Source organism: Syngnathus floridae, chromosome 3 (assembly GCF_059516105.1).
Source record: "Syngnathus floridae isolate MCC-2025c chromosome 3, RoL_Sflo_1.0, whole genome shotgun sequence".
NCBI classification, from domain to species: domain Eukaryota; kingdom Metazoa; phylum Chordata; class Actinopteri; order Syngnathiformes; family Syngnathidae; genus Syngnathus; species Syngnathus floridae.
Window position 1 is genome coordinate 20,282,220 of NC_142415.1, and position 26,761 is coordinate 20,308,980.

The 26,761-nt window shown below is 43.9% G+C and overlaps 3 protein-coding genes across 7 annotated transcripts; 1 reads left to right on the top strand and 2 right to left on the bottom strand.

The window, feature by feature from the left end:
- Window positions 1-108: 108 nt before the first annotated feature.
- On the bottom strand, window positions 109-8,018 carry dync1li2 (dynein, cytoplasmic 1, light intermediate chain 2). Of its 2 annotated transcripts, none has more exons than XM_088370390.1 (13): window positions 7,851-8,018; window positions 7,237-7,310; window positions 7,055-7,171; window positions 6,749-6,979; window positions 5,138-5,301; window positions 4,109-4,202; window positions 3,888-4,023; window positions 3,694-3,805; window positions 3,558-3,617; window positions 3,425-3,469; window positions 3,230-3,347; window positions 2,901-3,029; window positions 109-2,392 (listed from the first exon to the last, which is right to left on the bottom strand). In XM_088370390.1, the coding sequence occupies exons 1-13, from the start codon at window positions 7,934-7,936 to the stop codon at window positions 2,376-2,378; spliced, it is 1,383 nt and encodes a 460-aa protein (XP_088226516.1). In that variant the 5' UTR covers window positions 7,937-8,018; the 3' UTR covers window positions 109-2,375. The 2 variants fall into 2 exon arrangements, with proteins under 2 accessions (XP_088226516.1, XP_088226515.1); XM_088370389.1 differs by having other exon boundaries at window positions 109-2,397.
- Window positions 8,019-9,752: 1,734 nt separating this feature from the next.
- On the top strand, window positions 9,753-13,589 carry LOC148401028 (uncharacterized). Its single transcript, XM_088370391.1, has 2 exons — window positions 9,753-9,952; window positions 11,736-13,589. The coding sequence occupies exon 2, from the start codon at window positions 11,744-11,746 to the stop codon at window positions 13,082-13,084; it is 1,341 nt and encodes a 446-aa protein (XP_088226517.1). The 5' UTR covers window positions 9,753-9,952; window positions 11,736-11,743; the 3' UTR covers window positions 13,085-13,589.
- On the bottom strand, window positions 9,807-26,418 carry nae1 (nedd8 activating enzyme E1 subunit 1). 4 transcript variants are annotated; one of them, XR_015857403.1, is made up of 22 exons: window positions 26,307-26,418; window positions 25,829-25,932; window positions 25,692-25,752; window positions 25,590-25,620; window positions 25,441-25,512; window positions 25,272-25,351; window positions 24,940-25,049; window positions 24,727-24,836; window positions 24,597-24,659; window positions 24,453-24,516; window positions 24,274-24,365; window positions 24,125-24,184; window positions 23,909-24,042; window positions 23,772-23,847; window positions 23,582-23,621; window positions 23,404-23,490; window positions 22,975-23,067; window positions 22,792-22,906; window positions 22,678-22,727; window positions 22,487-22,601; window positions 14,083-14,175; window positions 9,807-10,402 (listed from the first exon to the last, which is right to left on the bottom strand). XR_015857403.1 is itself a non-coding variant. In XM_088370385.1 (21 exons), exons 1-20 carry the CDS (start codon window positions 26,354-26,356, stop codon window positions 22,492-22,494), a joined length of 1,602 nt encoding a protein of 533 aa, XP_088226511.1. In that variant the 5' UTR covers window positions 26,357-26,418; the 3' UTR covers window positions 9,807-10,402; window positions 22,487-22,491. The 4 variants fall into 4 exon arrangements, 3 of the variants coding, with proteins under 3 accessions (XP_088226511.1, XP_088226512.1, XP_088226510.1); XM_088370385.1 differs by lacking the exon at window positions 14,083-14,175; XM_088370386.1 differs by having other exon boundaries at window positions 10,317-14,175.
- Between the last annotated feature and the right edge of the window lie 343 nt (window positions 26,419-26,761).

Below are 26,761 nucleotides of genomic sequence, written 5' to 3' on the forward strand. Positions count from 1 at the left end.
TACTGCCACCCGGTGGTTTGGTGTGGTAGTACAATGTCAAAATGAACGCCTAAGCATTCAACCATAAAAAAATATATAAATAAAACAATCCACCAAAAGGCAACACAGTTGGATTCATTGATTTATTGAAGCCGGGGATATGATAAGCATTTTCCTCAACTTTGTCGGCACAAGAAGCGCAGAATCCACATGGCAGCTTGGAGGCTACAGAGTTGTGTTAAAGTCATACAATCAAATTCTGAATTATTTCAGTACACAAAAGCAGCCATTTGAATGCTTATAATGTCTTGATATCCTCGATACAAAAGGACAGATAGCAGAAGCTTGTCATCTCACCGCCATTAGTGGTCAAAGGCAATTCATTAAAGTTGTCAAGCGACAGCTGACTTCAACTGAGGCCAGAGTACAAAAATTACATCAGCTCGATAATATTCAATGTTGGGAAGGACATCTAGTCATCATCATCATAAAAAAGGAAATTATGTAACCAAGCAGCGGGAGCACTTCATTCCTTTTAGCTAACTTACAGTTTTGGACAGAAAGTCAAGCTTGGTGTGACATTTCAACGTTTGATATCAGAAAATGGTCCGAACCATTTTATCAGAAGGGAAAAAGAAAAGTCCCTGAACATTTTGTCAATCTTCAAGACCTACAAGAAATAATAATTGCAAAATAAAAATCTAAACTTGGGATTCCAAAGTTAAGCGTAGGCCGAAGCTTCCAATACGTAAGCAGCAAACGCTATTCGACGGTGTCCGTTCAAACCGAGAGCGTGAAAAGGCAAGAGGAAAAAAGTGTGCATTCTGTGTCTAACTGTTACAAAAAGAAAGCGATTCAGGAGTCGGAGGAAAAGTGCTTCGTTCAACATGTTTGGATTGGTGTGCTTATTGACTGCATACGCCACCCGCTCACAAACCAGCAAAAGCGGCCTCCAATGTGCCCTTTGAACCTTCTCACATTATGTCAGATGACCAATGAAGTCACCTGTCACATTTGTATCTACAATAGTTTGTGGAAAGGGAGCAAAATATGTTTGGGTGATGACAAACACAAGGTGGAGAGAAAAAAAAAAAAAGTGAGCAATGGGCAAAGAGTTGATTTGCTTCTGTCCAATTGTTGTCCTTGTTCTACTCGACTTTTCTAAACTAGCAGTCGCTTTCTTCACGACTGAAGGAGAGAGAGAAAAAAAAAGACATCGTTGATTTGTGAAGGCAGGGTGTCGTTTGAAGGCAAAGCTCATTTTAGGGCACTGAAGGGGAAACTTGTGTTGTGGCTCTTGAAAGAAATAAAGCTGTTAAAATCTTTTTTCTACACGAAACATCAACGAGGCCACAAAATTATTTTTCTAAAATAAAAAAAACAAAAAACAAAGAAAATAAGAACAAGCGCAGGCTTGATGTACATGATGAAAAAAAAAAAGGTAAATAGAAATAAATTAACTTGTCTGACGGCGATGGCGCTACAGTGCATTTTGCTCTCCTGTGGAAAAGCCACTCGGCGGCGGCGGCGGCTGCCGCGCCAGCCAGGCACTTTGGGGAGTAAAAGTCGCAAAGACGCTGCCCAAACCAAAGAGAAGATTCTGGTGGAGCCTCGAAACCGTATCAAACGCCAACTTAGCTAGTCTGAGGCAATGGAGCAGAATTGTATGTACACAAAATCAAACCTGAAGCACTTTTCTTTTTCTTATTTACAGAATCCTTCGAGACGACGAGGGCATGTTGATTTCATGCTGCCGGAGGTATTTGAGCACATTGATGTCGAGAATATTTCCCAAAATGGTGCTCGCGGAGGAAAAAAAAAAAGGGAAACTTTGTATAAATACCTTCGCGTCAGCCCAACGTTTTGTTGGCAAACATGGGATTTGAACTTTCATGACAAACGCAATTAGGAGTTGAAAAGGTGTTTACATTTCAATTTGTTCTGTGAGGAAAATTTAACCGTAGGCCAGTCAGGAGTGTTTTTTATTTAGTTTTTATAATATAGCTCAGCGACTGGGAGGCCTGCAACCCAGTCGGTCGGTCTATGGGGGGCGCACATCTCCACAGACAACTTTTTGCCAATCTGCGGGCAGCGCTATCGTCTTGTTCGCAACTTGTAAAATATTTCTTTCTCTCTCTTTCCCACCAAAACATTTTTTTTTTTTGCTGAAACCTGCTCTGCGTTCTGACAAAGACATTGGGAATTTGGTCAACCGTTTATGCTCACATGTATACTTGAATTTCCATTATTGGCGCGGTGAACACTGCAGCTCTTTTCTTTTTTTTCCTTTTTTTTTGGGTGGACTTCACACTTCGTTCTCAGTCTGCGGCGGGATGTTGTTGGCGGAAACCAGGGAGTCCTGTTTGCGTGTCATTCGGTCCAACTCAGCCTGGACGTCAGTCAAACCCGGCTTCTGCCCTTGGAATAAAAGGATGACAAAAGCACAAAAGTAATCTCCTGTAGCTTCTGTGTGGGATGATTTAAAAAAAAAAAAAGCAAGCGGGTTAATGGAGCTTGCAAAGTGATGCTTTCCCATGCTGAAAGTTTGCCGACTGGCTGCCACGGTTAAGACGTGCAAAAAAGAACCGTCAAGCAAAGACACATGCATTATCCTCAAACCATTTGACTTGTCTCACTGCAATGACTTGCACATTCTAATTTTGTTTAAAAAAGAAAAAAAAGCATCATTTGACAGTTAGTTGAGCGACTTGCAATGTCGTCGTGGAATGTAAAGCGAAGCATTCCGTGGAGGTTTGCGTCATACAGGCCTGTCCCACGTTTCTTCCCATCTCAGGAGGTCAGCACGCATCTCTTTTGCAAATCGCTTTTAAACATTTGGCTTCAGGCTGTGGAGATAAAACTCCACGTGGCAAATGTTTGCCCTTTCTCACACACGCACACACAAGGAAGGATGTCTGTACCTGTTTTTTTGGCGGAGCCTTGCACCCCAGCACCAACAGCACCACTTCCGGGGCTGCCCGGGGATCCCGTCTTTTTACTCAGCAGGCTGTTGAAGAAGTTGGCCAACACGCCCTCCGTGGCGGCTCCCGCTGTGGGAAAATGAGCAAGTATGCTATTTGGTGATGTCATAAATTAACGTTCACTCGCAACCTCTTGGGGGCAGTGTTGGCATGACAAAAATGTTTCGTTTTGGTTGACTTAGAGATGTCGAAAGTGGTCAAGTAAGTCCAGATAAAGTGCAATGTTTTTCCAGAAAATTAATATTTGCCAGTGGGAGTTTTTTTTTTACCTTTCATGTTGGCGTCAGGCTTTTTGACAGCAGCCATCGGGGAACCGCTGCTTAAAGTGGGCTGACCAGCACGTCCCGCGGGTCTCGGGGAACCTGACGCGGTCCGACCCGGCGATTCCTGCCTCGTGGAAAACAGAGGGACCGCGTTAGCGCTAACAGTTAGCTGAGAGGCCGGATAGTCTTGTCAACACTTACGGTAGCTCCTCTTGTTGGCGTGGCTGGCTGCTTTGCTAACAGAGACTGCGAGAGCAAAAATAGCCGCATGATTCAGTTGCGATGTCGGGAAAATGGCCCGAGCGCTTCCCCAAAGTGGAGTCATGAGACGTACCTGTTGTTTCATCAGGAACACCTGCTCGTCCTCCGCATTGATCTCTTTGTCATGCACCAGCTTTGAGGCACAACGAGAGCATTTCAGATACGAGTGACAGTAAATACTTTGGATTTTCTCGAATGGACCGCGATACCTTTCGAACGGGAGGTTTAGTGATGAAATCTTCAAATGGATCTTCAGGTCTGACTGTAGTGAGGTTTTCGTGCAAGATGCAGATCTTCTTGTCGTTATCCCAACCCGATGGACTAGCGGAAAACACAAAATAAGAATTTAGGAGGACATCATGGCGGCATTAGGACGAGAAGACCGGAGCTCGGCTTCACTTACATGAACACCGCATCCTTCTCCACGACGAGGGCGGGATTGCTAAATTGGAAGTCATACACTTTATGTACAAGATACTTGTAAAGCAAATCTAGGTTCTTTTCCTCTTTGGCCGAGGTGTAGATGAGACCAGCTCCATCTGTTAGCTTGCGTCAAGGTACAAAGTAGGTTGGAGCTACATTCTATATATTTTTTTCATCATTTGTAAAATGCTTGAAGGATACATTGTAAGCAAAATCGCCTAATGTGGGACTGGATGAAATCAAAGTGCTCTTCTCTGTAGTCGTGCTCCTTCTCCAATACGCTGATAGAGTCGCACTGTGGATTGGAGAGAAAGAGAGAGAGGACAAAAATGAATGGAATAGTATGAAATACAACATACAGTAGTTTGACATTAGTGGTGACATCTGCCAAGAATATCAAATCTGTTTCAGGGGGCAACAGTTCACAGAGCCAAATCAAAAATCACGTTGAAGACACGCTTTGTATGTTTAAAGCAACACATTTGTGTGTTTTGACTTTCACGGGCCATTTTTTGTGCGCGTGTGTGGTACAAGCAAGGATTTGCTGTCATCACGCTGCAACCCATACTGTGTCGTCATGGAAACGCTTGCCAAACTCCCTTGTTTAAGCTGATTTCCCCCCCTTTTGAACTCATTTTGGCAACTAGAGCACCCCATGAAGCCATTACTGCGTCCCTAAGACGGATTTGGACCGATAAAGTTGTCTGTAGCTTTGGGATGTTTGTATTTTGTTGAATAATAAGTGCTCCCAAACAGGTTACATGAGTGGAATTTTTTTTTTTCCACCATACACACCCATTTCTCTCAATGCACTGCTGTGATGAGACGCTCAGAAAGAGAAATGGCCCATTTGAAATTCCCAGTAAGCATGTGAAGCCCTGCTGATACAGAGAAAGGTACCAAATCTCAGCCCGGGGGGGGACTTAGTGAGCAAGAACGGTTTCTTTTGATTACTCAGATAGCACAAGGCCCAAGTCAAAACAAAATGCAAGGAAATGCTGGAGAGGAAAACATTTGGCGCTGTGACCGCTCATGAGGGCCCATCCGCAAAATCCAACTGTGCAAAACCTTGCCAAGATACTAAAGATTATTTTGGTTTAACGCAGGGAGATGCAAAAATGTGCCAGGGGAACTTCTGCAAAATCCTCAAATGTATATTCAGGTTCTCATTTTTTTTTTTTACTCCTGGTCAGAATTAGCCAGATTTCTGCTGACTGACGAATGCTTTACCTTTGTGCAAACTATTAGCACTGGAATGCCGAGGTTGTGCGTGAGTGTGTTGTCCCCGAGTGGTAACACGACATCTTCGTCTTCGCCCGCTGCCAGGGCCCGTCTCTGCGGGGAGGCGGGGGCGGCTTCCTCCGGTTCCACGTACTCCTGGAACGCTTTGACCACTGAGAACGACAACAATGACGAGAAAATGTGAGCTGCGCAGTCACGTCACTTCAATTTACAGACACGTGATCTAATTGTGATCCCGAGAAAGATGGCTGCCTTGTTTTGCAAGTCCAGCTGTTGAAGACCTTTGGCAGCCAGCCTGCGCGTGTGTGCTTAGATGCAGGAAGCTTTGGCCGACTTCCTCGGGAGCTTTGGAATGTAGCGAGGGAACGGCCAGCGACATCAGATTAACGTGCGTTTGGGAGCCAGTTCCTTGACTTTCAAACATGGGATCAACTTTGCAACATGGATAAGGTAGAAATCCCGTCTGTTTAAGTCCAAGGGAGAAATATCAAGCCAAACCAATGGAATGAGCAAATTCACGGCATTGATTCCCAAAGTAGAAGAGAAACCGAGACCGCCCCGAGTCAAACACGACTTTTTTACAGATTAGTAACGCTCTTGTGCGTTTAAAGACTTTTTGTTCGAAAGTTTAACAAGTGAATGCGAGTCGAGGATGACTCAGACGTTTCTTTCTCTTTTCATTGCTTCCCTTTTCAATTTACTTTCTGAACCGATGGTGCAATTTAGCCAGGAAAAAAAATCCAGCAAACAGCTCTTTTCATCAAGGCGTCCAGCCCACCTAGTGAGTTGAGCATTGCAGACGCTACTGCGGGAGGGGCGGGGAACTATGATGCAAGAGGGCTGCAACAGCTCCTGGATTGGAGCCACACACACAAATGTGTCTTGCCTCTCTCGTTTCCACACAGCCACTCAAATTTAACTCACTCGCAGTCAAAGGCTGTCATCTTCTCCACTTGTTTTTTTGGCGTTTCATCTCCTGCGGCTACTGTAGGTCACATGCAGACATGCTGCGTTGTTGGACAGCGTCGGCCCCAAGCTAGTTGTAATGTCGCTAATCGTGTTTTTGCATCATCACGCCAAGACGGCAAACATTTAAAAGCAATTAAATGCTGACTGGTGCGACTATCAAAACATCCACAGACTAAACAATTGGCATCTCAACTTTGTATTTCCTTTCCAGTAAATGTTTCAATATTTGTAGCTTTTATGTCATTGTTGTGGCCTCTTAAGTGATCAAACCGAGGCAGAAGGCGGAGAAGTAGTCTTAAAAACCATGACGTGAACAAAAAGCATCATCTGTTCTCAATAGAATAGAGCTCTTCATGAGCAGATCTAAATTTAACAGTCGAGCACCATGGCGCTGCTTAAGTGGAGAACTTGCCCATGGCCAGAACGCACTGCTGAGGATCACAAGCTTCTGACAATGACCTAGAATCAGCAACAATTGGTGATGCCACACACACTTCAGTCTGGTTCCATCTGCCGCTGTCTACTCAAAGACCACTCATGGTCAATGCATAATTCAGATGCTGAGATACAATTTATTTAAATCCGTTTTCATGATAGGAAGCAGAATAATGAGAAGCAACCTTTACTTACTCTTGAGCTCCATTTCTCTTAGGTCCTCTGGAGGGATCTTCAGTTTATCCACATGGTCACGTAGCACGCTGGCCCACTTCTGCAGCGACTCCATAATGGTCCAAGGCCGCGACATGTCCGCGACAAACACGGCTAGGCAATTACATAGCGACTGGGCGGAAACAGCAAATTTGAGCAGGCCTTTGTGGTACAGGTCTCCGTCCAGGATCCACACATTACATCGTGTAAGGTCTGCCAAAGGGAAAGAATTCATTTTGAGAATACAATAACGTCTATGAAGCTGACGACAGAACAGATTGCACTCACCATCTCGGTCTTCATCGTGGACATTTAAGTATTGATATTCCAGTCCTCTGCCTCTCTTGTTGTGTTCAGCTCCTTGGAGCTTGGACATGAGTGTAGTTTTTCCTGATCCATCCTCACCTGAAAGACATTCCGGGCCAGGTCATCAGACAGTCTTCCACAGTGACGTTTTCATAGACACTTACCAAATACCAGAATGTTTTTTCCTGATGGTAATTTTGAACTTGAGCGGGTCGAAACGTCACTCAATATGGAGGTCCTATAAGATAGGAGTTAAATCGTCTGTACGGCAGATTTGCAAAACAAATGTTTCTATGGAAACTCAATTGAAGTCACACAAAAGATGGCGGCCATTAAACTATTTTTATTCGCCCTGTGGTCTGACTGCAATCGGAAAAGTGAAATGATGTCATTTGTACGGACATAGGCAGATAATGCTGTTGTTAGAGGCGAAGACGTTAGCACGAAGGTTCACGCTAGCTTGTTGTATGCCACATACAGGATTGGAATGACAGCGGTTAGCTTAGCTGTGGCTTGACTTAGTCTAAAAAAAAAAAAAAACACCACCCGGTATTAAAAACAAGAGAAATGCACATTCTTTAGACTTGCCAAAGAGGCTCATTATTTATAAAGAATGCTAGCAAAGTGCTCGCCCAGCCTCAATTCGTGCTAACGCGGCTGCTAGCCGGGCCGCCGGTGTTTGCTACCCAGCAAAACAGTGATGACAAAGCAGGCAGACAAGGCGGCTCTACTTTTCCCTGCAAAACCCAACAGTTGTTAAAAGAGTAGGCAAACTTGCCAGAGGTCAAGTCCTTCGTCCTCCTCGTTGTTGTTGTCGCCTGCCCCGGCTACGCCCGAGAGCTGCTTCTCCAAAACGGGAGCCATCTTCTCTGTGTACGAGCACAAAGGCAGGCAAGGCCCCGCTGCTTGGCCACTACGAGCGCCGCCCTAGTCCAAGTGGCCAAGGGTGCGTTTCATTCTGCAGCAGCTACGCCGCGCCGGGGCCTGGTGGCGGGCGGGGGTAGCGTCAAATTTCCGGTACCATTGTTCTACTTTTGGAAAAAATAAAAACAAGAAATAAAGAATCTCACTGCGCAACGTCAAACAGAAGTGTCACAAAATGTGAATAAATATATTAATCAAATTAATTCCCAATAATCGGACATTTCTCAAAATGTTACTTCATCCAATAGTAAACATCAATCTTGTTGACAATAATTTAACAGCATTTCAAAAGCAAAAATTTCACCTCGTTTTTTAAAAGTTTTTATTTATTGTACATTATGAGATTTATAAAAGTTCTCCTGAAATGGTTTTGGCAAAACAGCGCTTGTGCTGGGAATATCCAGTAGGTGGTGCTATTTATTGAAGACTGATCGCATTCTTTGTCAATGCACTAATTAAGGAAAATATAACCCGAAATAACAATATTACTAAGAAGGAAGCTCAATTATTTCCAGTTTAAATAAATATGAAACAAACCTATTTTATTTCTGGACAGTTTCAGAAGATAATACAGGTGAAAAAATTTACTATAGAAAGCGCTCACTTTTGCAGTTATTGCAGCTTTCTTTCTCTATGGGTCATAATTTCCTATATTGATCCAAGGGTTCAGAATCAGAATTTGGAAAACGTCTGCATGCATGTTTTCTCCCATTTTTGTGGGAACAGAGTGACACACGGGGGTTGTGGTTCATCTCATGGGAATTGCATTCCAGAACATTTGGATCATGTGAAACTCGGCCTTTGCTGCTGCCCCTTTGCCACTGCCGAGCCCTGCTTCCAGCGAGGGAAACATGCGAGATTGATCTTGTTTTCTTTTTCTCACAAATGCAATCTTTGTCCCATCCGTGCTACAGAAATTAGCAGCACAATCAAAAGTTCAAGACCCCAGCGCTAACAAAATTATACTGATTACATGGTTTGGGTTTTCAATATTTAAATTATAGTCACACTAATTTGTTCTGTTGGGGGAAATGAATAAAACCTCATGACTGAAAATGGAAGGCTTACAATGAATACAGCATTATCACGACAAATTTAAGCCGCGTTTGCCTATGCCGTGCATTGTGCTTAGCATACAGAAGGGGGCGCTATGTCCCCAATAATACTCAGATTGAGAAATATTTGATAGTAAATAAAGCAAAAGGTGAATACATTTTTCCATAACATATAGTGTCAAATCAATTATTAATCAGGTATCTTGAAGGACCCGAGTCACTTGATTAACTCTGGGACCCACGTGATCTTTTCCAACAAGTCACTTTGGTTGTTTTTCTGCTTGTTTTGAAAGACGCGGCCAAATAGGTTAGTTATGGTTGTTTTTATCTTTTGTTTTATTGATTCAATTTTTCCAAAGATCAAGTAATCTGATGCTGTAAACCAATCATGTCTTTCTGAACAGTTTCCCCACATCATCATCCTCTTTATCTTCTTAGCGTCTTATTTTCTAACATCTCCTAACCTACTTATTGCGCATGTCAGCTTTGCATATCCATGTGGGGCTTATCCATGTGAAACGCAACAATTATCAGTGTCACTATTAAATTGCGTAATTTATCTGAATAACCCCCCCAGTAGATAACATTTTATTTTGGCCAATCTTGTTATACTCCTGGTTGGTCAGCAGATGTACTTGGTCGTGCAGCGGAGAGGGTGTGTGCTGGAGAGGAGGGGTTAAATTCGGGAGGGTGGGTGGGTATAGATTGCAGTGGGAGCCCTGGTGGGTCAGGCTGTATTGTGATAGCGACAGATGTCCTCGGAGCCAGCCACACTGCACCCTCCTCGCACTCGCACAGCAAGAGCGGAATCCGCCCGCAGCTGTCACTTGCAAGGCTTTCACCTCCATTAGCACATTCAAGCGGAGTCTGGAGAGCAACTGACCACTCTCTTCGCATACAGGTTAGTTAAGCCGATCATTTTTGCTTTGGAAAATGAGCTCGTTGTCTATAAAGGTATGATTTTTTCCCCCTACTGATTTTCTCAAAAGAATGAAAAGAACCAGTTCCTCTGGGCAGCTTTCCTATTGTTGTCGCCATTCCTTTTCTCTGATTATGCAAATGTATTTCTATTTCAATAGTAAAGCCGGGGAGTTTTTTTTTTCTTCCTCTCCTTTTCTTCTCCAGACTGGTTCAGCCTGTGTGCGCTGGTGCCTCTTTAGTCTTTACCGGCAGCCGCTCAGATTTTTTTTCTCCCCCCCCCCTTCCCTTAAGTGGGCCATCCATGCAGTGAATTAAAAATGCACAAAAGAGAAAGCGGAACAAAGTTATCAAGTTTCTACTAAGGTGATGGAGGATGACTTTTATTTTTGCTGAATTTATGTTTGAAAAGACGTTTTCCTCTCCGCAAAACCTGTGAACAAAAAGAGAGAAAAAAGGCGTTGGTGAGTTGAGGTGGGGGATGGACAGTGGAAAGTGCACAGTATCTTATCTCCTAATTCCACATGACTCGTCTAAACCCAGTTTGGTTTTTGCATTAGAGCTGAGGACCCCCCTTCCTTTGTTACCTACCGGTACACTGCTTCAGTTTTTGCTTTCATCCTTTATAAAGCAACGAGCTCTGTTGCTCGCTCATTGTAGTTACTTGATGATACTATTTCACAACACCCAATAAAAGGGGATTTATTAAATGTAGAAAGCGACAAATAACGAATGGGCAACACTGAAATGGTTGCGATGGAGAGCTTTGAAGGCAGACACGAGACAGTTTGAGTGAAATGGCGTAGTGGGGAGTGGCCATAGGTGGAATGGATCTGCAGCCAATCCCAGCGCGGTGCTCTATGCCTTGATTGCTCCACTGCAGCACTATGGACAGTTCCTTGTCCCTGCATGGTTGCTCCTTGCCCATATGCCCATCCACAGGTTGCCATCACCTGGCTTTCTTTTTGTCATGTTTGCTAATTTATTTAATTTGGGCTACACAGAAGGATAATATGTTTCTATCTGTGGTTTGAACATTGAAGCAGGTTTGGGTGAATAGTATATTTTTAAATGTATTATTTTCTTCCCTAATTCTGCAAAGCAGCCAAAAAAAATGGAAGTGAACACATAGTTCATTTTCTGTTACTCAGAAAGGAAGTCGGACTGTGTGGTAATCAGCTGCTGCCTTTGATACATCCTCATTGAAAGTTCATTCCACTCGTAGACTCTTTGTGTTTTGTAGTCCCCGTAGACAAAGGCTGTTATGAAATTGTAAATAACCTCTGACGGATGTTGTAGTGCGAAAACAATGTGAGAAATATTGTCCAAAAAATGACCATCGCATTTCACATCACACAGCTTTTGCCCTTGAATGTTAAAAGAGGAAACTTAAATTTACTTTTGGCAACAAAGCAGACATGAGTGACTTGCAGATGAATACCAATTATGAACATTTTAATCGACCAGATCTTTTGGATTACTGAAGAAAATAGCAACTTTTTTTTCTTCAAGAATAAAACAATATTCAAGCAGCCCGATTTAAAACAAAGTATTTGACATGTGTTATGCAATTATGGTCATGAGCCTCACATCAAGAGGATGTTTTCGTTTAACATCCAATTAGTCAGGTGAATTGAATAATCTCATTTAAACTGGAAATAAATTGAATTATCTCCGTAATTGCTTTGAGTTGATTCCATTCAAATGACTTTGGGATACGTTCTGAGGTTATGCAACGCCTTCATTTTTATCACCTCTTCTCATAGGTGACACCATGGGAGGGAAACTGAGCAAGAAGAAGAAGGCTTACGATGTGAGCGATCCCAAAGAAAAAAAAGATGAGGCCGCGACACCGGTTGCAAGCGCCGACGAGTCCGGCAAAGGGGAGGATGCCGCGCCGCCCGCAGAAGCTCAATCAACCAAGGCCGAAGACCAAGCCGTCAGTCCAGATGTGGCGGTGGTAACTGAAGCGGCCCAGCCGAATTCCGCTGCACCTGAAGAGCAAGCGCCAGTAGCAGAAGAACCGGCCGCAGTGAAGGAAGAAGCGGTGCCGGAAGAACCAGTCGTAGTCAATGAAGAAGCAGTTCCTGTTCCAGAACAAGTTAAGGAAGAAGTCGCTCCAGAACCAGAGCCCGTTGTAGTCCAAGAAGAAGCGGCTCCAGTTCCAGAGGAACAGGCAGCGTCAGAGGAACCACATGAGGCACCAAAAGAAGAGGTTTCAAAAACAGAGGAATCGGGTGTGGAAACAGCTCCACTTGAAGAGCAAGCGGCTGCAGTCCAGGAAGAACCCACTGCAGCACCAGAGGAGGTGGTTCCAGTTCTAGAAGAACCATTCCCCGAAGATGTCAAAGATGTCGTACCAAGCGAGGCAGAACTTGAGTCTGCGGCTGCACCTCAACCTGTTGAAGAACCTTCTCCAGTTAAAGAAACCAAGACAGAAGTAGAGGTTGTTCCCGCCAGTCCCGAGGAGCCACTCAAAGAGCCCGAACCCGTTCTGGTGACTCCTACCGAGATGATTTTGGAGGAACCAGCCCAACCTGTGTCCGCTAAAGAACTTGCACCATCAGCTGAGCCACTAATAGACCAAGAGACAATTTCAGAGCCTGAAGCAGAGCAGGTAACAGAGCCTGAGCCAGAGAAAGAACCAGAACCAGAACAGGAAGTCGACACACAGGAATCCCAAGGCCAAGAAGCCGAAGCCGAGCCCGATCCGACCGATGACAGCGCAGAACTCGAGACTGCCGATGTCGAGGAAACCCGGGAAACTTGTCCGCTTGCAAACCATGAACCCGTTGGAGCAGACGCGGCAGAACTTGCAGAATCTGAACCTTCTGCAGAAGAAGATGTGCCTTGCCCAGAAAGTGCGGTCCAAACAAAGATGGAAAACGGTGATCCGGTGGAAGAAGCCACTCCGCCGGCCGTGAATGGCGACTGCACAGAGGCCACGCCCCCCGAGGAACACCTTAACGGCCTGGAGAAGTCCGCAGAGTCCCCTGTCAAGAAGCTGAGTGACTTTGAACTGAAAACGAACCTGAGCGGGGATGTCCAAGAAGTCCCCGAGGCTCTCGCCGACGTGACGGAGGCGCTGAGTACCGAGGTCACGCAGGAAGTCTGAGCTTTCCACATCACGTGAATGTTGACAAATCCTCCGATGATGTCACAAAAGGTGTCAAGGAACCGCGAGAGTTTCACAAAAGCCAAAATGGCGCTTGTGTTTTTCATGCTAACTCAGGCAATTTTGTTTTGAGTTTAAAAAAAAATCAACAAAAAAAAAATCACGCAGTCAGTCGCATGATGATAGACAGAGCTTGGTAGATGATAGCGGGCGAAAGGAAAGTTCAAGGACACACTCGGGTTTGGAATCGGAGGGTTGACCCAAAACAGTTCAAACACACACCCGAAGAAAATTCCCGGACGAAACCGTAGACATGTTATTAACGAGTGAAGTGACTAAATGTGTCTTTGTGTGTGTGAGCTCGATTAATATGACGCCATATTAGCTGACTTTCATATATTCTTTCTATGATGTGCAGAGCCATACCATGTTTTGGCCTTTTCTAACAAATGTGAGAACCTTCAAATGATTGAACAGAGAATAAAAAGATTGTCATAGCCCCACAGTGAGCTTCTCGTCTTTCCGTGCACGTTGTTCGACATCATCGACTCTTGCGTCGGGTTGATCGGATGCTAAATTAAGCATATCGTTGCGGAACAACCAAGGTACAAAAGGAAATGCTAACAACCTTGCTAGCTGTGATGCCGGCTGATAATGAAGATCAATGTCCTGTAGGTCCTTGTTCACTGCAAATATTTTGGGTTACGCAATACCGCTGCCTTCTCAATTTTCACAGAAAAAAAATCCTAATTTGTAATTTGGCTTTGAACCGGGTTGGAGTTAAGACGTCTACGATAGCACGAACGTTTTTTGTGTTGATCAACTGTATCGGGTTTGGAGAGGCTGCCCGGCACGCCGCTCACACCCTCGTCACAAGTCCGAGGGGCTTTGTCACATAGACGCTAACGTACGTACGTTAGCACAGGGGAGTCGATGAAAGTGTGTGTGTACGTGCATGTGTGTGAAGAGAGGTGGGAGGACAGGGGTGGTTACCCAACCGTGAACAAACTACTGGACCGTGGGTCAGAGCGAGGAGATCTGATAGGCATCATGAAAACCTTCCATAGCTTTGAGCAGCTCTCTCCGGTTTCCTAAGGAAAAAAAAAAATGTTGGTGCTGTGCATATTTATGAAAGGAATGTTGAGGAGAGAGTCTTCACGGGGGCTGGGGAGGACATTGCTGACATGTTGTCCTTCTTTCTTTCTTAACTCATTCACTACCAACGACGTCTATAACCGGCACTGAATGAGTTGAACTTTTTTTCTTAAGAATTTTTGGCAGGCCTCACACTAAGCAGGCAGTTTTGTGGTTTTCAAATGTTCACATTTGTAAAACATTTTTTTGACCCTATCTAAAAATAAATGACAAGTAGAAATGACAAGCGCTGGCTTCATAAATCGACTTACAGTCTAAAAGATTTCATTTGCTTCTATCTTTTCTCTGGGTGGCTTTTGAAAAGGGGTGAACGGGACTCTTGTCCTTTAGCTCTTGATTTAAAGTAGCCGCTGTGAAAGGCCAAAAGGCCAGCTGCACTCCCTGGTTACCCCGACCGAGCGCCCGAGCGACACTATGCGCTCTATATGCAAAGACTTGCACAAAGCGCCGACTGTGCTCCGACTTCTTTTTCAGCCTGCGGCCGTTAGCTAACTCTGACCGAAGCAAGCGGGGGGCAAAAAAAAAAAAAAGAGCCTTGAACTAAATCCAAAGCAGCTATTTGATGAAGAAGTGTATGAGGCACCCATCCGCTGAGGCTTCTTTGAAGTGTGTGATGGAAGATTATTGAAACTTGACAGACGAAACGGTTTTTTTTAGACGGGAGAAGCGCTCACCGTTTATTTTCATTAAAGGGGAAAGTCAACCGCCAAATTTTCTCATCTTTGTTCTGTGCGGCCCAACTAGTCAAAACACAGTGATTAAAGTTTCGTTCGTGGAATGTAAATTAAACAGGCAAAATTATCCATTACAGGAGGCGGCCATTTTGAACGTGACATCACAGTTGCACAAAATGGCTGACCCCGGATTCCCAAACACAATATTAATTGTAAAGAATATTTTGGGGTTGATTTACACTTTAAGGTTTCTGATTTCATGCGAGAGGGAAGATTGACCCGGGATTTGATTTTTTTTCTGGGTTTTTGCAACGTGAGAGAAACCCAGAATACAGTATGTATCTTTCTTGCACTAACGATGTCCGTTTAACAAACTCATTGTCAGAATCTTGTAATGATTGATTCCCTGACAATGTATAATCGACTTGCAATAGGAACTGGATTCCAAATGGGGGAAAACCAACAATAATGAACGATAATTTTAACCCAATGCCGTCTGGAAAATTCCTGACAATATGAAGTAACAATGGCTTCAGTGTATACACCGTTCGAGTGGGAATGGCTGACAAATAGGGAAGCACAAGAGCGTGGAGCTGCAGATCCGATTAGAAATAAATAGCATTGCTTTGCCGGAGTCACAACTTTTCGCCCTAGTCTTTGTTTTACCAAAATTCGAAGATTACAACAATGTATCATTTGAGGGAGACGCCTTTCTGTTCATTTTGAACATTGTTGTTTTGTCTGAGCATGTAAAAGCTGTATAGAGCTCAAATTCCATGTGAGTCATCACAATTCATTGAAGCCGATGACTGTGTTCTCTGGGGCAATATTCACACATATTCGTCATATCCCGATGACATCCGATAAACTCTTTAGGGGAAGTTTTTGTGACGGTGTCATGGAGGACGTGAACGTGCATGCCTGGGCCTCATAATGTCGGCTGATCCCTCGCTCCAAGATTCAATTCACAGTCACAGCTGATCGTTGTTTGTTTTTCGATCGAGGGGGTGTCGGAGAGATTCGTGCGAGCAAACACACAAAACCAAACACCAGACGCGGCACACACACAAGACCCGATCATGTCGTAAGCAGCCATTTTGTTACCTCCACTAACAACTTTATTCCTCGTTTTCAGCTTTTCGGACCGAGCTTCACGTTGGCACCCCGCGAGCCCATTTGGATACGTGCGCTAATGCTCCGTCATTGAATCAAGGCCGGCAGAAGAAGCAATTAGAGCGAGCGTTGGGCGCTGAGGATCAATATTGATCAGTGGGCTTGCGGTCTAATGGACGTTGAGTGCAGTCGCGATTCCCTCCTTTGTCTGCTGCTACGAGATCTCCATCGCCCTTAACTCCTCACATGTGCACTTTCTTTTAACGCAAACGCACACACACACACGCACACACACACACAAGCAAACAAAGACACTGCCTTCTCGTCTGTCTCACTCTGCTGATGCAGCTGCTGTGCTGACTCGGCACTTTATAGCAGTTTTTTTTTCTTTTTTTTTGTGTGAGTAATAGTGAAGCGTTCCATATACATGCCAGGCCGGTTAACAAGTCTTGCGGATATTTTTTTTATGCTTGGTAAAAGCTGAGTTTTAGTAGTTCTGAGTGTAGCCATGATAGCTAGCATGTTAGCATTGATATTTTAGCAGTAATGTTTGTTTATTTAACAAAACTTGTTTCATACCACAATTACTTGACTATTTTTGGGTTTTTAGGTTTGAGGAAGTGGTCAATTGCAAAACACTTTAGTATCACGAATATCATTTTTGACACTTTCTGTCATCTTGATCAAACCTCCAAGGCCTGAAATAGCAAATGAAACATGTAGTCAAACATTCAATGTTCCTTTCAAGTGTTACCTCGTCCGATATTATTTTAGCTGAAGACAAGATGAATGAACTTGTTGGTGCATGGATAGATGGCCCTTAGGCTTTTTTTAGGGTTAACATTTGGCAAGATCAAAGGTCGCGGCCCCCAAATTTGTCATCACATGACTTTTAGCAACGAGTGTTTTATCCCAAAAAGGCAAATAGTTCACAGCGTTCCTGCGGTACATTGTTGCAGCTGCAGTCACCAAAAGTGCGGAGGAGTGTCCACGGCGGGGATGACCTTCAAAGCTGCTGCTTCCAACCACCATGTACTGGCAGCCGAGTGAATTATTTATACTTGAAATGATACAACCTCTGATACATGCTGAGCAGGGGGAGGGTAAATAACGATTGATGGAATGAAAACAGGCACGACGGAAAAAGGAAGTTGCAGGAAGATTGGAGTTACCACTAGTTTAGCAGGTCCGCCTCACAATTCGGGGTTTCGGAATCTCGGCTTTTTCCATGAGTTTGAAATAGTGGGTGGGAATGACTCAGTAGCTGCATTCCATAAAAGTTAATGCTAAACCGGCAAAACCGGCAAGGTCAACACCACTTGAGCAGATAACGTTCATGACCTAATGAGCCGCGATATTGTTTCAAATCAGCTGTTGTGCTTCTTGTCTTGCCGTGTCAACATTTGCTGGACTCTAAAGTGCCGCGACAGAGCGGCATCTCAGCTTTTCTACTCATGTTGACATTGTTGGGGGGTAAACAACTACTTCATCAAAGTGCCGGACGACAAAACAAAGCAGCAAATCAAAGATGATAAAAGTGTGACATTTTCACGAGGCACATTCACCAAGGAACAAAAATGGACATGACGGCAGTAAACAAAATAACGGATGGAAAGTGGGGATCAGAGACAGGTGGGGAGGGGGCTCATTGTGAGGACTTCAAAACCGACTCCTCCCTCTAATGGACTGGGTGAGAGCCGGGACCGCCTTCTGTCGCCCCCCCGCCCCCTTATTAAACCCCTTAACTTTGTCACAGATTCATCGCAAAAACACACACACACAAAATGAACCGCATAAAGGCACCGGCCCCCCTCCTCAAATGACGCCCCGGGCCACGGCGTTGCCATATGTCCACCTAACAGGGACTGGCAGCTCCTTGCTGCTTTGTACTCTCTGCTTACAGATCAAACATGCAAGATACCCGCTCCCCCTCCCCTCTTGTAGCCTCCCCCACCCCTCCCTTCCAGACTTTTGTGGTGATTGCGTTGCAAAATGTAGATCAGAGCACTCACTGATGCAACACAGCGTCTCCACCAAAATCTATTTTCCACTTTAGTTAATGGATAATGGATTACGTTTTGGTTTCCACGGCGTTCTTTTTTTGGGCCAAGAAAGATTTGCTGCAAACTATTATTTGCCTCTTCGCTCGACTTTATTTGCAGGGAAGAACTTGTTATTTGGACAGTCGTGAATCCAAAAGTTGCATGCGTCTACAGAGTGAAAAAGGCCATGAAGGGGGGAAAAAGGTAATGATTGAAAAAAGGAGCACTTATGACAACCATTGACAAGATGTCCTTCACCTTTCAGTCACGGAAGCTCTTCTTGGAAAACTACAAGATGCAGTGTGAGCCGATACTTCATTTTCTACAGCTCCTTATATAAATAGAAACGACAAAACATTGACTTGACTGTAAACAGTAAATGAGTTCTGGCCGGCCCGGTGGTGGGCTGGTCTGCATGACTCAGCAGATGTGACTGAGACCCCGATGTCAATTTGTGCTGCCGGACTGTCAGGCAAAGCAGGTCAAGGCGCCATCACTCCAAACTGCCAGCGACATGACGGAAGCAAAAAAAGGAGAAAGCGCTTCCCTCTGCACTACTTAGCAAAAAAGGCCAAGTCAGCTGAAGCGGAGAGGAAGCAGGAGAGGGCTGCCCTAACGCTGTGCCCAAGAACGTGGGGAACTATACTGAACCTCCCACAAAGATTCCCAATAAACGCAGTTCCCCCAAAAATAACAAAACGTTATCCTCCCAAAAATTGCTGTACCTGCTGACTTTCCAGCGACCCCGACATGGGGGCTTATTAAGCTTTTTTTTTTTTTGCAAAACGATACCAGTACTTGCTTGCCCCCTAGAAATTTGATACGTATAGATGCCAAAATATTAATCTAGTTTTTGGGCATATTTAGGCCCTCCAAGAAATGATTAATTAGTAGATTAATAGATGGCTAGCTAGCTAGATTATTGGATGCAAAAAAAAGCAAAGAGGAGTAAATATACAAACTATATCTGTTTATAATGTTTGAGTCGTTTGCTAAGTCATGAACAGACCCACCAAATATGGGACAAGGACATACTGTACTACTTTATTTTACTTTTCTCCATAGCATGACAGAGGTCACGCAAAAGTCTCATCCATCTGCCGCTGCACCCCGCCAGATCTCATCGTAGCAAAATCCCCGCCACAGATGAGAGGATAAGACTCCACATATTTGTAAGAACCCCTCGCGAGGTTCCCACTTCCTCTCCAACTCGCTCACCTGCTCTTCCCCCCACTCTGTGGCTCTTAACATGTTTATGTGCCATGAGGGCACATAAAACCAGAACAAGAGTCCTCGCGGTCTGCTTTTTAGAATTCCTTCCTCTGGCATGTTGTGGTAGAAAGAGCGAGATGGGACCATGACAATCGGCACATTCGCTTTGTGGATCAAAGTAAGAGAGGGGAATGAGAGGTGCCAGTGTAATTAAAGGCAGGAATGTGAAGAATGTTGTCGTCCGCATGCAGCTGATGTGGTATCGCATGCAGGGAGGCTTTTAAAAACCTGAAGGCCCACGCTTGCTGAAGAAAAGGTTTCGAACATTCACCAAGGTGTTATATGCATGGTGGAATCGAAAGCTTTGCGGTCGTTTTGAGCGGGCGAGCTCTGCTTTGTGTATTTCCGCGTACGTTTCCATATAAGGGAGCGTGCGTGCCCCTCGACGCCTGTCGTCGTGTCACTTATCTGAGGAATTCACCCTGAGCATCCCCACTTCATAAACACTCCCATGTGGAGCTCATCATTCTCCGTAGCTCTCAAACACACACACGCGCTTACACATACTTTTCTGGTTGGACTACAGAAGCAAAAAAATAAATAAAAAAAAGTGATCTCCATCACGTAATTCAGCTATTGCGACACCTGGAACGTCCTTAAGCTTGGCTCACATTGTTGACATAGTTTTGTGTCTCAATGCCGCCAGACAGGTGGTCTTCATTAATCTTAAAAAAGCAGCCCAGACAAAAAACAAAACATGCAAGCGTCACAAGAGCTTGTGTCGTCCGCCCATGTTAACGTGCCACCATGAAAAGGCGACTATACAAGATACATGGAATAAAATCTCGAGAGTGCTTCAAAAGAGAATTCTCAGCGCCCGGATCCGACTGATCTCGGTGATGGGACAAATGCCAGAGAGGGGCGACATAGATAAGAATGGCACCTGGAGAATGCAAGTAAATCATTCCGTAGCAAAGCTCTCGCTTTAGGAATGTTGCCATATCAATGCTAATGAAAGAAGTTGTAGATATCGTAGAAAAGGCACCAGCTTAGCCGGAAACGCTTGGAAAAAAAGAACACACACATTCATGCCATTACACTGGCGAATAAATGGTAAATAAAAGAATTCCACTGGAGCTAATAAAAGAATGTTTGGGAGATAATACAACTGTGTGAATGTTTTTCCAAACAATATGTGCACCATTTATCAAGCCAACGTAGCTTGGAGAATGTTGATGTCCCTGGAGAATGTACAGTGCCAACATGTGAATGATGGTCTGCTGTGACTGTGGGGGGGGAGGGAGGTGAAACGTAATACCACGCTTTCCCAGGAGGGAGTGTGTGGATTTCTGACCCCATCTGGCCATACCGACTTTTTGACTCTGCAGGCCAGAACAGGAATCCACATTTGTAGGTTATGTTGACATCGCTATCAATGTGTCCGTCTGGTTTAATTGGCCGGCGACCAAAGTCAAAAGTTCCTCATTCAAGTGGTGCTTACGTTTGGATCTGGCCAATAAGCAGTATTTAGCTTCTATCATATATAAAAAATAAAATAAAAAAAAAAGATTAGGCAGGTCTGCCATCTTGAGACTAGAAAACGTCACACAGGAAGCGGCCGGCTTGAAAATTTTTCATTCCCGTGAAGCCATTCTTACGGCTTTAATGTACGAATGAGGGAATTTATCGTGACGTTGGTTTGGCGCTTGCTTCATTTTCAGATGGGTGTATTGTATTTTCACATTTTCACATTCCAATCTGGCAGCTCCATCCGTTTGGAGGAAGAATGGAGAGGCCCTCGGCCCGACCCCTGAGAGGTTTCAAGTATGCCGGCCTCCCGCCGTCTCCCGGCAAACATTGGCGGGCTGCTTCGCATTCAGCTCGGGCCTCACGAGGAGGTGAAGCCTGAACTATACGTAGAGTTGGACGGCAGCCAGACAAACGGCTGAAAGAAGCAGAGACGAACGAGCGAGCGAGCGAGCCATCGGGAAACAATCGGCGGCCCTCGCCGCCTTTCGTCCTCCTCATCGTCTCGAGAGAAAGCGGAGGAGCCTCTTTACGGCACGATTACCTTTTATGTTTGCAGCTGAGTCATCTCGTTCCCACCCACGTTTCCTCAGCTTTTTATTGCTTCCAGCGAAAATCACGGCTGGCCGTGTTGCGCTTTTGCAGACTTAGATTGATTTTAGCATTAACAGCCCCTCCCCCCCTCTAAAGCGCAAACACGGATCAACTGGCTTCTCCTGCTCCTTGAAGACAACACGGTTTCAAGTTCAGCCAATGCACTCAAATGTCCAGAATATTGCAGATGGATCCGAGAAAGGAAGCTGTGCTCACCAAGAAATACACCCCGCTTAAAAATCAACAGCTGTTTCTGTGGAAAGCTAAAAAAGACAAGAAGCTACAAAGTTTATATTTGTAGCGACAGTCAATTTTATTTGCGCCAAGTGTGGAGTAGAAGCGGAACAAACAGAAAGCAAATAAAGGGAAGTCCATCTTAGCTCTCCTCTTCCAAATCATTCTCACGTAAAATAACGTTGTCGTGCACAGTACATATGTTTTTTTCAGTTCGTTTGTTGCTCTTTATCAATGGAGCTTGATAATGACGACATCTTTTTTTTTTAAGTAGACGACAGCACGGTGTTTCCATTTCGCACGGATATCTTACATCATCCAGAACTGAATCTGACAGCAGCTATTTCAACATGATTTCAACTGGGACAAAAAAAATGTAAGGAGCCTGCTCAATGACCTAATCACATTTGGAATTATTGCCTGAGTGTACCTAATTAAGTGGCCAGCCATGGAGTTTGAACAGCACTGATTGGAGGGAATGCAAGTGTGCCATCTACCGTTGCAAACCAAGACGAACGACTTTGCTGCCACTCATCTTGCTCGAATTTAAAAAGGACGAGGAAAACATTGAACACAACAGGGAAAGGTTGACAGCGCGATATTTTTTTAGAAAAAGTCCTCATCAGAAAGCAGCGATTGAGACCGTTAAGGTGTATGTTGGCAGTCATGTGGCACGAATACAATAACTAATCAAAGAGTTAACATGCAGTTCCTCCCCTCCAAGAACTTTAAATACTTGTTTGTCCAAATCGTTTAAGTGCACATATTTGAACAAAAAAAAAAAAAAGCAGCAAGAATAACAAAATCCAGGGATGTCCCTATAGTTTTGCAAATGAGTTCAGAAGGAGTACCTGGCTCACAGCTGTAGAGTAGCAGAGGTTTGTGACATTGCGTTGTAGATGAAGGTGTTGTTGAACGGCACAAACTGCCGGCTGATGATCTTGATGGCTTCTTGAGCAGCTGAACCTGAACAGATGGAGCAAAGTTCATGAGGAACGACTGCCACGACTGCCACGCACTGCATTTCAACTTTCGAAATTACCTCCCATGAATGCTGAAACTGTGTGAGGCTCTGCCGCACCATATCGACAGCTAGAAAAATAAAAAGATTTGAAAACGTGACAACGCCACTCTTAAAATTGGAGCTAAGACTCACAACTCGTGCACGTAATCGTCCTTGATGTTGACGTTGAGGTTGTACTCCTGCAGCAGGCCGGTGACGCACAGCTTCAGCTTACTGATGTCCTCTTCCACTTGGTAGTTGTACACTCCTGAAAAGCACATCGTTCAAAATCGGATGCCAACTTTTGTTTGCCGTCGAGACTAAACAGCGGAGTACCGGGGTAGCGGGAGTGCTGCTGGTAGAAGCGATCGACGGCTCGAAGCATGAGGTAGAAGACCATCTCGCTGTCGGGATTGTCCATGCATGAAGCTGTGGGGAAAAGCCAATTGATATTGATAGTGAACAATAAAGGACTGCTGTTACTTCAAAAAGGTATCAAATTAAAGATTGCAAAAAAATACAAACTACAAAAAAAAAAAAAAAACATCTCATCTCGACAGTCAAGTTAATTCGGTGCGGAATTTTGGCTTGTTTAGTCACACAATAACAAAAGTTAATTGTAGCTTCTGCCCTCTAGTGGTCAAAAGAAGATTTTTTTTTTAATTCTCAACGCATCAATGGCATACAAAGATACATTATTTGAAGTAAATAAATAATAATAATAAAAAAAATCACTGCAAGACAAAAAAGGCATCTCCAACTTACTGATTTCATCTCTGTTGACCGAATCCACGTTGTACTCTGCCGCTAGAGATCGGCAGCGCACTAGGCGTAGGAAGGAAGCATTCTTGCCTGGATAACAAAGCAACATTTGCAAAAGGCAGCAACAATCAATCAGCTGTGCTCGTGCAAACAAATCACAAATTCAAACCGACAAACTCACAGAAGAGCCTGATGTCCTTTTCCGGGATACTTTCAGGTGCCTGTTGGGGAGACAAAAATATTAGACAAATATTCTCATGAACTATTGAGGACATCTTGAAACTGGATGCAATCCGAATAACGTTATTCTCATTGCTACGATTCGGTGAGAATAGCGCCCATTATTATTTATAATTGTTGCAAAAGCGTACCTTTCCGACAGACTGGAGCAGACTTTCGACGTATCTGCTAACAGACGCCACGTCCTCCAGGGCCTTTTCCCTGTAACTGTGAGAAAACATAAACAAAAAATACAAAGCATCAATGGCTGGATGGTGGTTTTTCTTACACATTCTGAAGGTTGATAAACTTCTGGGAGTCAGCGATCATATCTGGGATGGTCCCGCGCAGAGGGAGGCTGCCGCAGCCTTCATTGTGTACAAATTCTTTTACAGCTCGAAGCATGACCCAAAAGGCCGAAGTCTGCCAACAAATAGCGGTAGATTGAGGTTTAACGCGGGAATATTTGTACAATTTTATAAAGAGCAAGAGAAGAATATAAAACCTGCGATGTTATGTTGTTACATAGTTCATCGTCAAAGAGGTCTTGGATAACACTTGGGATCTGTGGGAAAAAAAAAAAAAAAAAGCGACATAAATATTAGCTTATTTTAAAAAATGGAATTTGTTTTCATAGGCGATCCCAACTGACACCTTGGTTGGATTTAAAGCCGTGTTGACGTTCTTAATTGCTTCATCAAAGTTTTCTTCATCCTCCAAAACACCTTTGTCATTCTTCAGGATCCCTGATGTCAAACAAAGAAAGACAACAAGTTTGCAACATGAACAAGTGGGGGATGTCGGCCGCTAAGCGAAAGACTTCACGCAAATACCTTCCCGGATAATCTGTCTGAAGGCTTCTTTCTCCTTGTAATTTCTGGGGAGCTGCGAGTCTTGCTAAAAGAGTGAGACAATAAGTGTGACATGTAATTGCGCATCGTTACACAGACCTGTGCTGTTCCAAAATTGTACTGCACCTCGCTGAGCCATTTTTCAAGACATTTGGCCACGATGACGATCCAAGGTGTGTGACTGTGATCCTGTGCAGCAAATATAAACAAAACTATCAGTAAAGCAGAAAAAAAAAAAAAGAATCACACTACGAACCTTTTTGTCCATGTTTTCGAGGTCATAGGAATGAATGTGTTTCTTGAATTCAGCAAAGGGCCGGTCTAACCTCAAGTCCTCCAAAGCATTGTCGGGGTGGGACTCGATCACTGTGGAGATACGTTCAATGTAAATGCGGCAAAATTGAGGAAGAACAATGTCATTATGAAGTCGATGCTCCTCAAAGTCCATGTGTTCATGCATGTAACTCACCTGTGTGCTCTTGCACAACCAGCCTCATGTAGCCGATGAGCCCGTACGTTTTACAAAGCAGGAACGGTACTGAGGCACTCCACAGAACGGAGCCCAGCCTCAGACTCGTGCTAGTTTCAGGAGAGGAAAAGGGAAACAAATGCTTATTTAGGGACAACAGCATGTGATTGGACATTGTTACAAAGACAAAGACCGGCGCTGTTCAAAGATATGATCTGTATTTTTTTTGTCTTGCAGTCCTAAATTGTATTCAAAGGGATCTTTTGCATTTTCTAATGAACTCATTTATAGTGATAGCGACAGTCATGCTAAATATTTTTTATATTTCATACCTTTCAGGCAACTGCACACCAATAACAATGCTAAATCTATGGAAAAACTCTGGATTACAGTCCAACAGCATGTCAGGACTCTGAAAAAGAAGGACAACACAAGAGAGACAACACAACTTACTGAATTTTCATCATCATTGACATATCAATAAGTGCAAACAACATTAACCTCTTCCACAAAATTGCCCGATACATCAGTGTTCAGTTCTTGGAGCAGCTCCGTGGCAGCCTGTGCTCTGTTCTGCAAAACAGAAACTCAGGTCAGGGCTCACTTTCATATTTGTTGATACACTTATTAATAAACACACATGAATGTACCTTTCCAATGCTGTCTGGGCTGAGGAAAAAGCTGCAGAGAAAGATGACATTGTAACAAATTGCGACAATATTATACAACCCACAAACTCAAATGTGTCTTACTTGTTTCCGACATCTTCTCCAGAAACCGTGTGACCATCAACTATTGTGAACGCTCCAATGCCTGATGAAGACATTTGAGTGACTTCATTCATTGAAAACATCACAATTTCTGAATCATTAATGAAGAAACATTTTACCAGGAAGGACAAGGTTTTTCAGGATCTCAGTCCCAGTGGCTGTAGCATTGATCAGGCAAACATGGGCATTCTCAAGAGCTTCTTGACCATGGTCCCCCCATAATCTGGAAGCACACAGCGTTCATCCATCACAATTTACGATGATAATATACGAGGAAGGACAAATGTAGACTGCAATGAACAATTAGGACTGCTCATTCAGACGAACAATCTTGACCTAATAACCTTATAGCAGGGGAAATAAGTATGGAACTAGTTCTAGTAAACACATTGTATGCGCATAAACAAAAACAAACAATGGACACTTGAAACGGAACCAATGGCGCTGTTTATTTAGCCGAGGTTGCATTAGCACAGCTGCTAATGCTAGCGCCTTCATTTCCACGCTGTGTGCATTCTTCGCCATTGGTTTATTGCCAATTGAGATAAGTGCATAATAATGTAAAAGCATATACTAGCTCATTTATAGATAAATTACCTGAGCTGCCTGTCGTACTTCTGTTCTTTGGCTGCTTTAGTTGCTGCCATGGCATCTGTCTGTGTTTAGGTAAAAGCGCTTTCGCCACGTCAGATTCGACACGCAGTGCAACTTGTCAGTGGGATCTTGTCAAGTACCAACGGATTAATAAAAGTCATTTAAAATCTAAAAAAAAGATGTATTTTATTCCGCCAATTTTAGCCAGTGTTTGGGAAAAAATTATTTAGTTTACATTGATTATTAGCATCCGATTCCAATGAAATCGGGATGCTGTGTGAAACGTAAATATTGAATAGAATGATTTGCAAATGCTTTTTATTTTTATTTTTATTTTTACTGTAGGGTTGAATGTTTACTTGCTGTCATTTTCACCATTTACTGAATGCTTTACGCGTATTCTATGTTGTACTGTACTGTTTTGTTGCTGCAGACTTGAGTTGTCCTGTAGATGGCAG

Coding starts and splice junctions, on each gene's coding strand:
- dync1li2 (XM_088370389.1), bottom strand. CDS start 7,936: ATGGCTCCCGTTTTGGAGAAGCAGCTCTCGGGCGTAGCCGGGGCAGGC. Junction 6,980..7,054: donor CCACGATGAAGACCGAGATG/GTGAGTGCAATC, acceptor TCCCTTTGGCAG/ACCTTACACGATGTAATGTG. Junction 3,806..3,887: donor GAGAAGGATGCGGTGTTCAT/GTAAGTGAAGCC, acceptor GTTTTCCGCTAG/TCCATCGGGTTGGGATAACG.
- LOC148401028 (XM_088370391.1), top strand. CDS start 11,744: ATGGGAGGGAAACTGAGCAAGAAGAAGAAGGCTTACGATGTGAGCGAT.
- nae1 (XM_088370385.1), bottom strand. CDS start 26,356: ATGGCAGCAACTAAAGCAGCCAAAGAACAGAAGTACGACAGGCAGCTC. Junction 22,907..22,974: donor GCAGCACTCCCGCTACCCCG/GTACTCCGCTGT, acceptor TGTGCTTTTCAG/GAGTGTACAACTACCAAGTG. Junction 22,728..22,791: donor GACGATTACGTGCACGAGTT/GTGAGTCTTAGC, acceptor TTATTTTTCTAG/CTGTCGATATGGTGCGGCAG.